Consider the following 13,080-nt stretch of genomic DNA (forward strand, 5'->3'; position numbering starts at 1 on the left):
TGGAGCAGAAACGGCTCGGGCTTTGTGTGGGCGGGCGCTCAGGAAGCAGCTTGAGATCTTTCCTAAGTCAGTGTCGAAGCCGCGGCAGTAGGAGGACGGAGGGGTCGCGGGACCTCGCGGCTAAGCGCGTGTGCACCTGTCAGTTTTTCCGTCTCACCCTTGTTCTGTTGGTCCAGGAGCGCTCTCTCCTCCCTTTGGAACAACAGGGCAGAGATCCAGGCGATACCTGGACACAGCTGGGGGGGAGGGGGAGAGGGGGGAGGAATCTCCCAGATGCCCCAAGAAGCCTCCTCTGTTTGCAGTGATGAAGTTCTGGTTTTATTATTGCAGAAGTGGGCGAATCAGCCAGCGTTTATTAAGCATCTACTCTGTGCCAGCTGCCCCCTCAGCAGGGTCAGACTATGGCCATTTCTCATCTTACATCAGTCACTGCTTTCCGGGGCCGGCCTCAGAGCACCTTTACCCCAGGGCAGACGGTTGAATTCGGCTTAAGGATCCCCGCTTCCCCTCCAGGCCATCATGAGGAATTAGAGAGGGGCTCCCTGGGAGTCTGGGTCTGGCTTAAAGATTATGGTAGAAGCTGCAGAACTGGAAGCCCACAGACAGGGTTGGGGGAGGGGCACTGTCGACTGCTGTGGTTTTCTATTTTACAGATGAGGAAACTGAGGCAGACGAGTAGAGTGACTTAAGAGTGGAAAAGTCTGACACTGCACGTGCTCCACCAGGCTTTCTCTCTCCCTGTCTCTGTCCAGGATGCCCAGGAATTCCTCCGGTGTTTAATGGACCTGCTTCATGAGGAACTCAAAGAGCAGGTCATGGAGACTGAGGATGGGGCCCCTCCCGGGCCGGCTGATGAGGCCATGGAGGACGAGAAGAGCCCCTCGGAGATGGACTTCCAGTCGTGTGAATCGTGTGGGAGCAGCGACAAGGCTGACAATGAAACGGGCCCCCGCGGCCTGATGGAGGACCACATGGAGACCGCCATGTTAATCCAGGAGGATGAGAACAATCCCAGCCCCGGGATGATGAAGGAGAAAGCTCTGGGTCACAAGGTGGGCCCCAAGAGTCCCGAGGAAGACATGGAGAAAGACGTGGACACCTTGTCGGAGATGGTGGACATTCTAAACAGCCAGGAGACCGTCAAAGTGCAGATACACAGCCGGCTCACAGGTGAGCCTGCAGGGGTCAGGGGAGTAGTTAGGGTCAGCACTGGGGTGCCACGAGCCTGGCGGGGCGCAGGTGGCCCACTGGGAGAATCCTTCCACGGAGTCACTGCCTCGTGTGAATTTGGCAAGAGGGGCAAAGGAGGGAATGGGAACCGGGAGGGGGACCACAGTGTGGTTAAGAAAAAACCAAAGTGGCCTCAGGGCCCCAGGCAGCTCTGGCTGAGCCTGCCCCCGAGGGGTCCCATCCTGGTGCCAACCAAGGCCCCTAGGTGCCGGAGAAAGCTCCGACCTTACCCCCGCCTGCCTTCAGCCTCAGGGACTCCTCTGGGAGCAGCGAGGAATAGGAACTGGGCTTCAGTGGGTCGGCCCGCGGTCTTGGCCAAAGGAAATGGCTGGTGGCCGGAGGCGTGTGCGCCATGATGCCCCCTTGGGTGCTGAGCTCCCTGCGCCCAGCGTGAGCCCATGATACACAGGCCCTCAGTGACCCAACTCACATCACGTCCCCCTTCCCAGTGATCTTGGAGTGATTCCATTATGGAAAGGGAACAGGCCGGGCAGCCATACTGACAGTGGGTGCTCAACCTGGGGGATGATGATTCTTGGGTAGAGCCCTCCTTTGAGCCTTTTCTGCCTGGTTCCTCCCTCCCTTTCTCCACCTCCTCTTTTCCTCCTCCTATTTCTCCATCCCTTCACTTTCCTCTCCCTTCCTCCTCCTCTCACTCCCTCTTTCCACCTTTTGTTCTTTCCCTCCCTCCCGTCCTCCACCTTTTCCTCCTTCCCTCTCTCCACCCCTCCATCCCTTTCTTCCTCCTCCTGCTCTCTCCTCTCCTCCTTTCTCCTTTGGGCCCCAGCTTGCCTCCCTTATTCCTCACCCCCCTTCCCACTACCTCTCATGGAGGGGGATGCAGGACCCATCCGGCCCGTGGGCCGGCAAGGCACTGGCCAGCCCTGCCTCTTTGTGGGTGACCTCTCAAAGGTTTGCCCAGGCTCTCGAGGGGAGCCCTTTCCGAGCTGGGTCTTCCCTGGACGAGCCTCTGAAGCCTGATTCCTTGTCACATTTGCTGACTTGCTTCTGACGCAGACGTTTGCTATTTCCAGAACATGCGCCCGATAGTCACTCCAATGACCATCTCCCATTGAGCGAAGGAGCCCCACGCTTGTCCACCAGCCCTCCCAAGTCGAGCTCCTTGTGGTCAGGAACCACGTCCGGCCACAAAAGAGGTAAACGGCATGTCAGGTTGGCCCTGGGGGCACTGAGAACACAGAGCGCCAGCCTTGAAGTCAGGAGACCCGTGGGTTCAAATCTCTGCTGTGCATCCCCAGGTCATGTAAACTCTGCCTGCCTCAGTGCTCTCATCTATAAAATGGGGCTGTTGTGAGGATGGGTGGGGAGGCTGCAGGGACCTTAGCAGCCATCGGTCTGGCTCAGGACATTCCAGAAGCTGAGGAACTCGCACCCAGAAGGCTGAATACAGGGGGGTATTCAAGGTTATCCTGCTGGTTCATAGGGCCGGTATTTCTAGAGTGCACCCTACAAACTCTGAGAACCATCCTTTTTACAGATGGGGAAATTGAGGCAGGCAGCAGGGAAGGGTCTTGCCAAAGGCCTCGCAGCTAAGGAGTGGGGAAGGTCAGTTGGTCCCTGGTGAGATGGAAGCCCATGGATCTTAACTCCTTTGTGGGTGGGTCTGCTATCTCCCCCATCTTGGGTGGCGCTTGCTTTGTGCCCAAGGCTCTTGGCTAGAGGAGGTTGCGTCTGAGGCACTGATGGGGATGGTCGCCGCTCCTCTCTGTGCCCCAGCGCTGCCAGCCTCGTCTCCCAAGAGGAAGAAACAGCAAAAGCGGTATCGGAGCGTCATTTCGGACATCTTTGATGGGACGATCGTGAGCTCCGTGCAGTGTCTGACTTGTGACCGGGTGAGTGTGAGCAGCGGGCTGGGGGGGACACGTCCCCACAGGACCAGCTTCCTCCTCCCAAAGGAATTTAGGTTTTAGCTCCATGGAGAGCCCCTGCCAGGGCATTTTAGTCAGATGTTGGAGGTTTTACTGGAAGTTCCCTTTCTGAGCCGAAGCAGACAGTGCTGAACTTCCTCACGATTGAACTTGTTTGGGCTCTTGAACTAAGTCCTTAAAAACTGTGCAGCCTAACGGAAACAGCAACCGACATTTGCTGCGGCCCGGAAATGGCTCATTATTACCAGGACCAAAGAGCTGCACTTCTTTGTCCTACCAGCACAACCTGAGACGCTGGCAAGGGAAAGGTTTGGTCAGCACGTGAGTAATGTCAATGGCAGACGAACTCAGAATTGCTAAGAGCGCAAAGGAAAAAGGGACCAAATGGCCACGAGCTAACGAGCTTTCTCCATGGAGAGTAAACAGTGAACAGTGAACACGCTGGGCTTGGAAACCGGAGTGTAGCCAGGAGTCACAAATGACTTTGAGGCCGTGTGCTTGTCTTTGTAGACAAGGCGCCCGGGGCTCCAGGAGGTGGTCCTTTCACACAGTCCCATGGAGATCACGGGAGAGCCAAAGTGTGGTCCCCCACTCTCCCCATTGTGGCCAGGGACATTTTCTGTTAAGTGACTAGCACTGAGCCTTTTCCCATTGGCCATATTATTGACTCCCATGAGCAGGAGATAGAAGAGGAACTGGACGCACATACAGAATTGTCCAAGTTTTTCAACTCTTCTTGTCTCTGATTTTTGTAGGAAAACCTTCACCCCCAAAGAAGAAGTGCATTGAATTCCCTTATAACCAGAGAGAGGGACATTGAGTGCATTAAAAAACTCAGTCCAATGTTTGTGAGACTGAGAGACAAAAAACCTTAAAGCAAAAAGTTAGGCTCTAAGTTACCGTACTTCCATAGACTAGAAATCAGAAATCACCTTAGTCAGACTGCAAGCTCAACTAGAAAGTGTTGATGTGTTGAGGGTCGTTCTTGGAGTTAAATTGTACTCAAAGGATCCGCCAACTACGGTGTGTGGGTGTGTGGGCACGGGCATCCAGGGGCACAGCAGCTAAATTGCTAAAATGGATGTTAACCTAATGGCAACAAGGAAGATTCCATTCTGTCCATTTCTCTTTGGAAAGCTGAATCCTTGTCTCAAAACCAGGTAAGGATAAGCAGAGGAAGAAAAGCCCGGGCCAATCATAGAAAGATGGGGAAGGATTAGCAAGAATTGCCCTTTTTAGATTTTAGATCCAGGTTTTAGATCCTGGAGGATCATTTAGTATTGGGGAAAAGAACATGTTTTTAGCAGCACGCTGGGTCAGTTAAAGCAGCCCAAGGCCTCCCGGGCCAGAGCAAGGAGATGGCACAGCAGGGTTGCTGGGATGAGCCTTGACAATGTGCAGGCAAAGGTTTCTAAGCCCCAGACTCGGATGGGGGGGGGGGGGGGGGGGGGGGGAGGTGACAGCCTTTGGGGAAGGAAAGCAGGAATGTAGGCTTTCGGCATTACTGTTGGCCCTTTGGGTGGGAGGCTGCTCTGTTTGGGTAGTCAGGTGCGGCTCTCGCACTCAGGTCTGATGCCTCCTTAGTGGGGTAAGGTCCAATTTGGGCCCCCTGCCCTCTCCCCAGACTTGTGTCCCCCTGTGGCTGAGTGACCCGACCAGGCTTGTCCCATGAGTCGGTGTCAGAGGGGTTGCAGAGCCTCAGCCGGTCACTGGGCCAGGACACGATCCCTTTGGGGCAGGAGAGCCTCTGCTGGCCCTCAGTGAGCTTGCCCTTGGCTCGGAGCTGGGGCTCCCTCCTCAGTACTCTGTGGCCCAGGGTCAGAACCCTCCGGGACTCAGCTTCCAGTCACATGCTGGGGCTTTGGTGGGGATGTGGCCTAAGGGTCCTACGGGATCCAGCACTGGGCCCAAGGCCTGGTCCCAAAGAAGGACTGCCACGTGGAAGTTGGCGGAGCTCCCTGATGGCCCCCCCGAGGCCCTGGGAGAATGGGTGCCCGAGTGCCGCATTTTGCCACTGCAGGTGTCGGTGACTCTGGAGACCTTCCAGGACCTGTCCCTGCCCATCCCCGGCAAGGAGGACCTGGCCCGGCTGCACTCGGCAAGCCACCCCACCGCCATGGTGAAAGCGGGCTCCTGTGGGGAGGCGTACGCGCCCCAGGGCTGGATCGCCCTCCTGGTGGAGTACCTGCGCAGGTAGGTGGCCCCTCCTCGGTGGCAGGCTTGGTCAGGGCCCTTGAAGCTTCTGCTTAACCAGCATCCCCCTTGCTGGCCCTTCTTTTTCTGTCAATGACTTTCCAGGTTTGTTGTCTCCTGTGTCCCTAGCTGGTTTTGGGGTCCAGTAGTGACCTTGCAAGATTGTCTCGCTGCCTTTTTCGCCAGAGATGAGCTCAAAGGTAAGGCGACTCTCTCACTTTTTCACTTAAACCACCTTGGAGCTTGCGAAGCGTTGGGAAGTCAGCCTGGGGAGCCTTGGTCCGGGGGCAGAGCAGACCTCTCTTGGGCCATGGACGTTCCCGGGCACCCGTTGGTGGAGGGACAGCGCGGGGCTTCCGTGCTCTCGCTGTTTGCTCGTCTGGCTTTACTGCTGGTCCCGTGTAATCAAAGAAGCCATCAGCCATCACTGTTGCTCCGGCCTCTGATCAAGGGCGTTCTGTGCCTTTCCTGACAAACGGGGGGTGCTTCTGGTGCTCTGGGGGGGGGGGGTCTGTCGCTGAGAACGCGCATTGGGCTCTCCTCAGGGAAGCAGCCGGGGGCCTTCTTTAGGCCTTTTCCGCACCAGAACTCTAGCTCTGACTTGTGTCTCTCATCCCTCATTCTTGGCCCCTTTCCTTGACCCCTCCCTTATGATTGGTGCCCGGTTTTCTTGAATCTGCCCTAAATGAGTGACCTCCCTTCCCTTGGGGGTTTCTACTTAGTTTCTCTGCCCTTCCTTTCCCCCCGTTTCGGGTAGTCCAGCCTCTGTCCCCACTTGGGGGGCTGACCCGCAAAGGAGCAGGAGCCCCCCGCCAGAACCTCAGAACTGATCCATCGTGGACCTGCCTAACACAACGGGTTCCGCTCAGCTGAGGCTTGTTCTCCATTGGGCTGGTCTAAGTGCCCTTTGGCTCTCTGGGCACACCAGCTCACAGCCACATCACCCTTGACTCACGAGGCAGGAGGGGGAGTCCCTGCCCTCTCCCCAACCCTGTGTGCAGACCCAGCGCCCGCCCCCATCACTGCCGTCCCCTCGGGTTGTTGTGGTCTCTCCAGCACTCAGCACGGCCACTGGTTTGTGGTGTTTGGTTGATATGGGTCCGGGTCGTCCGGCCCGAGGGGTGCCTCCTTCTCTGGTCCTCCAGGCCCCCGGGCAGAGGTGGGCTCTGGCCCACAGACTGGAGCAGAGCAGTTTGGGTTATGGCCGCCCCCCCAGGCTTCCTCTGCCCCACCTCAGGGGCGGCGTGGACTGGGTCAGGAGGGGCTTTGGAGGCGCTCGAGCAACTCGCCACTGCCTGGGTCACAGAGGGAGTGAATCTGACGTTTTCTGTCTGCAGGTGACAACATGTACAGCTGTGAACGGTGCAAAAAGTAAGTAGGGGAGCGCGAGTCTGCAGTGGGCAGGTGGGCACTAAGTGCCCAGCCCTGGGGAGGTGGGTGGGCTCCAAGTTCCCAGCGGGTGGGCGCCAACTCCCCGATTCATGGGGCCAGTGGTGCCAAGTTGCCGGTTCCAGAGGTGGGTGCATCAAGCCTCTAGCTGTTGAGGCATTCCCAGGGCAGGAGGGTCAGGCCAAGGAGGACTTTGGGCATGGCTTTGGCACGAGCTCATGGGCACGGGGCCGAAGGCAGGGAGTGGGGCAGGAGGTGAGGAATGCCGTGGACCTCGTGTCTAAAGCGGGGCCCCAGGAGGAGGTCTGGCTCATTCCACAGCCCGCCCCCTCCCCCCCCCCCCCCCAATCCCAGTGGTAGCTTTCTGTAACTTAGCCGGGGTAGTGTGGTCCAGTGGTCAGGGGACACCCTGACTCTGGCCCGCCATGGACATGCTGCCCGGTGGCTCGCCTCTCAGGGTTCGAGACAGCCCCTCTCCTGGCCTTTCCTAAACTGATTTCCCCTTCTTTCTTTAGACTGAGAAATGGAGTAAAGTTCTGTAAGGTGCAGAAGTTCCCTGAGGTAGGCGGCTCATTTTGAACCCAGGTCCCTGGGCGGTGGACAGCCTGTCCCTCTGAGGGTGGGGGAGGGCCTTCTCCCCACCCCGCCCAGTAACGGCCGGGCTCTGGCTGCAGATCTTGTGCATCCACCTGAAGAGGTTCAGGCACGAGCTCATGTTCTCCACCAAGATCAGCACCCACGTGTCCTTCCCTCTCGAGGGCCTGGATCTCCAGCCCTTCCTTGCCAAGGACAGCCCGGCCCAGATTGTGACCTATGACCTGCTGTCAGTCATCTGTCACCACGGCACCGCAAGCAGTGAGTACGGCAGCGTCACCGCCACAGGGGGATGGGCTCCCCAGAGTTTCTCTGGCTGAGGTGTGAGCCAAGGCGTGCAAGGGTGCCCGCGTGGGCCCGTGTGGGCCCGTGTCAGCCCTGTGCTAGCCCCTGCTGGCCCGTGTTGGCCCGTGTTAGTCTGTGTTGGCCTGTGTTAGTCCATGTTGGTCCATGTTAGTCTGTATTGGCCCGTGTTAGTCTGTGTTGGCCTGTGTTAGTCCCTTTAGTCCGTGTTGGCCCATGTTAGTCCGTGTTGGCCCATGCCGTATTGAGTAACTGCTAGACTCTGCCCCCAGCAGACGCAGCCTTGGGGCTTTCATGCTCCGGCTGCCGTCCTGGGTTTACGCAGGACTGTGCTGGGTGCACCCGAGCGCGTTTGTGCACATCTGGCCGCCCCCAGAAATGTGGCCTGGCGCATGGAGGCGGGGCTTCTGGCTGTGCTCGCTGCGGCCCCCAGAGAAGTCGTCTGAGCCACACTGATTGACTCGCTTGGGGCTGAGGAGACGGCTTTCCCCTCCTTGGCTGAGCTTTGGGCCGGCCACGCGCCTGCTTTCCTGAGCTGGAGCCTGGGCCCAGAGAGCCCGGAGCTGGCCAGGGCAGCTGTCCCTCTTGGGCTCCTCTTGGGTGAGAGCCTCCCACTAGAAGCCCCCGGGGGACCCCAGGGACCCCTGAGATCAGCGCCTGGAGCACACAAGGGGCGTCTTCGTGGCCTGAGCGCCAGATGGGAGGTCCTGGCTGGGCATGGGTGGGCGCCCCCTCCATCTCCCCCTGCCCGTTGGGGGCATTGGAGATCCTCCTCTGCTCTGGGGGGTCTGTGCGGGAAGGACCGATGGGCCAGAAGTGGCTTTTCCCAGGGCTGGGTGACGACTGGGCGAGAGGTTTGCCCCCAGACATGACAGCCACGTCCCGGGGCACGCTCCTGCACCGACCCCCCTCCCCTTTCAGGCGGACACTACATCGCCTACTGCCGCAACAATCTCAATAACCTGTGGTACGAGTTCGATGACCAGAGCGTGACCGAGGTCTCGGAGGTAACTGTGCAGAATGCAGAGGCCTACGTGCTTTTCTACAGGTGAGGGGATGGCGCCTCAAAAGCGCCGCGGGTGGTGGTTGGGAGAGAGTGTGGGCTTCCGTGGGGAAGCTTGGGTGCCACCCATGGCGGGCACTGGCCGCTTGGCCCCTGGGAAGCCTCTTCTGTGCCGGACGTACCGCAAGGGCTGCCCCGGGCTGGTCAGGAGAGGGAAACGGCCGGCCCAAGCCCAGCTGGCCGCGCTCACGGGCTGGACCTGCGGTGCCCCGTTCTCGTGGCAGACGAGCAGCGAGGTCGGCGGCTATAGCACTCCCCAGCCCCAGCAGAGATCCAATCTGTGCGGGAGACACTGCCTAAGAACGAGGAGCGAGCATACATTAAACATCTGCTGTGTGCCAGGCCCCGAGCTAAGTGCCTGATGGCTTCCTGGTCACCCTGGGGGGAAGGTGCTGGCTTGGCTCCCATTTTACAAGGGTGACAACTGAGGCAAGCAGCAGACAAGTGCCTCATCTGGATTTAGTGTCCAAGACAGGATTCAAACTCAGGGCTTCCTGGCTTCAGGCTCCATAGGGCTTCTGAAATGCTTCCTGCGGTTCAAAGACCTGCCTTTTCCTCAGCATCCCTGGTGGGGGGTGAAGGGGGGTGCTCCTCAGGTCCCACAAGCCTTCATCTGTGAAAGGTCTACAAGAGGTCCAGGGCCCGGCAGTGTTGGGGGCAGGAGGGGGGCTCCTGATGCCTGATACAAGTGACCTCCCCCAGGATGGGGAGAGGGGCAAAAGGCTACAGGATGCATGGTTGTTTGCGAGTGCCTGTGTGCACATACGTGTGCTTGCAAATATGTATGCATGAGTACGTGTTTGCACATGCAGGTGTGCCCAAATGCATGTGTGCACGAGAGTATGCTGCACACAAGTATGTAAAAATGTGCCTGAGTAGTGTGCAAAAATGTATATGACCATGAGGTATGCTGTGTGTGTGCACATGAGTGTGTACAATGCATGTTTGCAAGTGTGTAAATGTGTGTGCATGAGTACGTGTGCCCAAATGCATGTGTGTGCACATGAGAATGTGGTGTGTAAAAGTGTGTGGGAGTAGTGTGCAGAACTGCATGTGTGACCATGAAAGTGCATTGTGCCCATGGGCTTGCAAATGTGCATGCATGAGTACAAGTGTGCAAAAATGCATGTGTGGATGGGTATATGTGCACAAGTGTAAAACCCTATAGGTACAAGTGTGTAAAAATGTGCATGAGTACAAGTGCGCAAGGTGCATTGTGAACATGAGAGCATTGTGCACAAATGCATGTTTGCACAAGAGTACTTGTGCACAAGTGTGAATATGTGTGTGTGCATACACCCATGTGCAAGAGTAAAATCTGCATAACTGTATGAGTGTGCTAGATATGCTGTGCATACGCACTTGTATGTGTATGTGCACTGTGGTCTTGGTGCATGCATGAATACATGTGTGTGTAATCAAGTATGAAAATGTGCACACAAAGGTGCAAAAATGCATTGTGCATGAGAGTACATGTGCACAAGTGTAGAAATATGTGGACATGTGTGTTAAAGTGTGTGTGCGCACACACGTGTAAGAATGCACGTGTTTACATGAATATGTGCACTGTGCAAAAATGTGTGAGTACGTGTGCACAGTGAAAAACTGCAAGTGTGTAAAGTGTGTGTGTGCAAAAATGCATGGCTGCATATGAGAGCATGCTGTGCCCGCACACTTGTGTGCAAGAGTGCAGTCTGTGTGAGTGTGATAGACATGTGCTGGTGTTCACATGCACTTGTATGTGTTTATGTGCAAGTGTGGTCTGGGTGTGCATGAGAGTATGTGTGTGAGCAAGTGTAAAACGTGTCCGTGTGTGCAGAAGTGTAAAATGCATGAATATGTGTGTGCACATGCTGTGTGCATGAGCAGGCAGATGCACGTGTACAAGCATGCTGGTGTGCGTGTGCACAAAGCACCGAGAGCTCCGCACTCACGTGCTCATACATGGGCACAAATCCCTGTGGGCACGCTTACGCACACTCACGCCCTCGCATGCTCGAGTGGGGAAAAAACCACCGTAAAGCAGCCACTTCCCATTGACGCCCGGACTTGGGTCTGCAGCCTCGGCCTTGCCTGGGGTTCCTGGTCTCCTTGCCCGCCCATGGGGGGGAGGGAGTGCTGGGCCCGTCCCCCTCAGCGAAGGGTCTGTCTCGGCCAGGAAGAGCAGCGAGGAGGCCCAGAAGGAGCGCCGGCGCGTCTCCAACCTGTTGAACATCATGGAGCCAAGCCTCCTGCAGTTCTACGTCTCCCGGCAGTGGCTGAACAAGTTCAAGACCTTCGCCGAGCCCGGCCCCATCTCCAACCAGGACTTCCTCTGTGTCCACGGGGGTGAGAAGCAGGGGCTCCGGGCACCAAGGCCTCCCCTCCCTCGAGGCTCCCTCCCCAGGGGCTCCCAGGGCAGCTTCTGATGATCCCCTTCTTCTCAGGAGTCCCCCCACGCAAAGCCGGCTACATCGAGGACCTAGTGGTGATGCTCCCTCAGAACATCTGGGACAATTTATATAGCAGGTAGCCTCCCTCCTCTGGGTCTGAAAGGGAGGCTGGGGAACGGTCGGGGGAGGCCAGGAACAGAAGGGGGGAGGCCCCCGGGCGGAGGAGGCCAGGGAGAGGCTGGGGGAGGGGCCCAGGGCCCCCTCTTCCCTGACTCAGTTTGGGTTCTTTTCCTCGGGCGTTTTGTGCGTCAAAGCCGAGCCTCTGTTTTTAGGCGCTCTCCTTGGCGCCCTCACGCAGAGTTAAAACGGGCCGGCTTTGCCACATGTGTCTGAGACGCCGCCGGGCTGGCCGAGGTTGCCCACCTGATGTCTCCTGGCATCCCCTGTTTTTGTGCCCGCATCCCCTGGAGGGCTGGGGGAGCGCAAGGCAGCTGAGGGCCAGTGTCCCCATGGGGCGTCGGGGGTGCCGTTTCCCACACTCAGGGGCCGCCCCTCACTCAGGTACGGGGGAGGCCCAGCCGTCAACCACCTGTACGTGTGCCACACCTGCCAGATCGAAGCCGAGAAAGTGGAAAAGAGAAGGAAGATGGAGCTGGAGATGTTCATCCGGGTAAAGTCGGGGGGGGGGGGGGGGCGAGTCACGGGAAGGCCAGGATGCCTGCCTTTGGCCACGGCTGGGACGTGGGGGCGGAGAGAAGGGCCGGCCTGGAGCTGGGGTCTGTCTGGCGATGCTGGAAGGGCTGAGAGGTCAACCTGGGGGTCGGAAGGATGCTGGGGAGCCAGAGATGAGGAGGGGGAAGGGCTTTGGGTCACAGAGGACACGGGGCTTGGAGAGGGGAACGGGCTGCAGGTCATGGAGGATGCTGGGATGGGATGACAGGGCTCCGGCTCCCCCTAGCCCCGTGAGCGGGGGTGGGGCGGCCCCTGCAGCAGCGGTGTCGGTCCCCCCTCCCCCAGCTGAACCGAGCCTTCCAAGAGGAGGAGTCCCCGGCCGCCTTCTTCTGCATCAGCATGCAGTGGTTCCGAGAGTGGGAAGGCTTCGTCAAGGGGAAGGATGGAGGTGAGCTCGTTTCCAGCCCGAGGGGCTCTGCTTATGTGGCCTTGGGAGGCCCAAACCAAGGGCCCCGGGTCTCAAAGAGGGCGGCAGGCAGTCTGGGCCGAGTTCTGGCCGGTGACCCAACCAGACTGACTGCACAGGAGTCAGAACGGGCAGGGGAGGGGCTGGAAATGGTGGGGGACGTGAGCATCGGGGCAGGGACCACCCGTAGGGATTCAGGAATAGGTGGTCCCAAGGAGAGGCCAGGAAACCCGCCCCTTGAGCTTGGGAGCCGCCATTGCTGATGGCCTTTGGTCCAGAGCGGAGCCCCCCGGCACAGGGAACCCCACTCCTCCAGAAACACCCGGGTCCAAACAAGCTCAGGTGCCCCTCAGATGGCACGTCCGGCTCCTCCTCCGGAGGCTGGTTTTCGGGCATCTGGCCTTTTTGAAAGCCATGTGTCTGAGAGCTGCTCTTCTCCCTCCCCTGCTGCAGACCCCCCCGGGCCCATCGATAACACAAAGATTGCCATCATCAAGGGTGGGAGCATCCTCCTCAAACAAGGTGAGCCCGGGCATGCCCTGCTCTGGGCCACAGCTCTGGTTGGCTGGGAACGGCGACGCTTTGGGGACATGGAGGGCTGGAAGGGGTCCCTCCCCCCACTGGACTGCTCTCAGGCTGTGCTTTGTGGGTGGGTGGATCCACAAATGGATGGATGGAAGGTTAGATGGAGGGACGGATGGATGGGATGGACGGACAGACGAATGGATGAATGGATGGAAGGATGGTCAGATAGATGGGAGGAATGGAAGGATGGACGGACGTGTAGACAGGTGGCTGGACGGGTGAGCAGACACTGTCATGCAGCTCAGGGGCCAGGTTCACCTCTGCCCTAGTCTTTCTTCAAGGTAGAATGAGGAGTGACAGATGCTCAGCTGTCCACAGAGCGAT

General features: G+C 58.2%; 1 protein-coding gene across 3 annotated transcripts in view; it reads left to right on the forward strand.

The window, feature by feature from the left end:
- Positions 1-13,080, forward strand: part of USP33 (ubiquitin specific peptidase 33) — a 41,092-nt gene that overhangs the window by 26,641 nt on the left and 1,371 nt on the right. For 2 of the 3 annotated variants that reach the window (XM_031968850.1, XM_031968852.1), the window contains 14 exons: positions 753-1,170; positions 2,265-2,387; positions 2,968-3,083; positions 5,140-5,312; positions 5,418-5,512; positions 6,650-6,683; positions 7,217-7,262; positions 7,376-7,556; positions 8,520-8,646; positions 10,820-10,989; positions 11,088-11,169; positions 11,595-11,703; positions 12,051-12,153; positions 12,625-12,693. In XM_031968850.1, coding sequence (XP_031824710.1) covers positions 753-1,170; positions 2,265-2,387; positions 2,968-3,083; positions 5,140-5,312; positions 5,418-5,512; positions 6,650-6,683; positions 7,217-7,262; positions 7,376-7,556; positions 8,520-8,646; positions 10,820-10,989; positions 11,088-11,169; positions 11,595-11,703; positions 12,051-12,153; positions 12,625-12,693 — 1,846 coding nt within the window. The remainder of the gene's footprint in view (positions 1-752; positions 1,171-2,264; positions 2,388-2,967; positions 3,084-5,139; positions 5,313-5,417; positions 5,513-6,649; positions 6,684-7,216; positions 7,263-7,375; positions 7,557-8,519; positions 8,647-10,819; positions 10,990-11,087; positions 11,170-11,594; positions 11,704-12,050; positions 12,154-12,624; positions 12,694-13,080) is intronic. The other variant, XM_031968851.1, reaches the window with a different exon arrangement.

The sequence above is a fragment of the Sarcophilus harrisii genome, chromosome 4 (genome assembly GCF_902635505.1).
Source record: "Sarcophilus harrisii chromosome 4, mSarHar1.11, whole genome shotgun sequence".
Taxonomy (NCBI): Eukaryota; Metazoa; Chordata; class Mammalia; order Dasyuromorphia; family Dasyuridae; genus Sarcophilus; species Sarcophilus harrisii.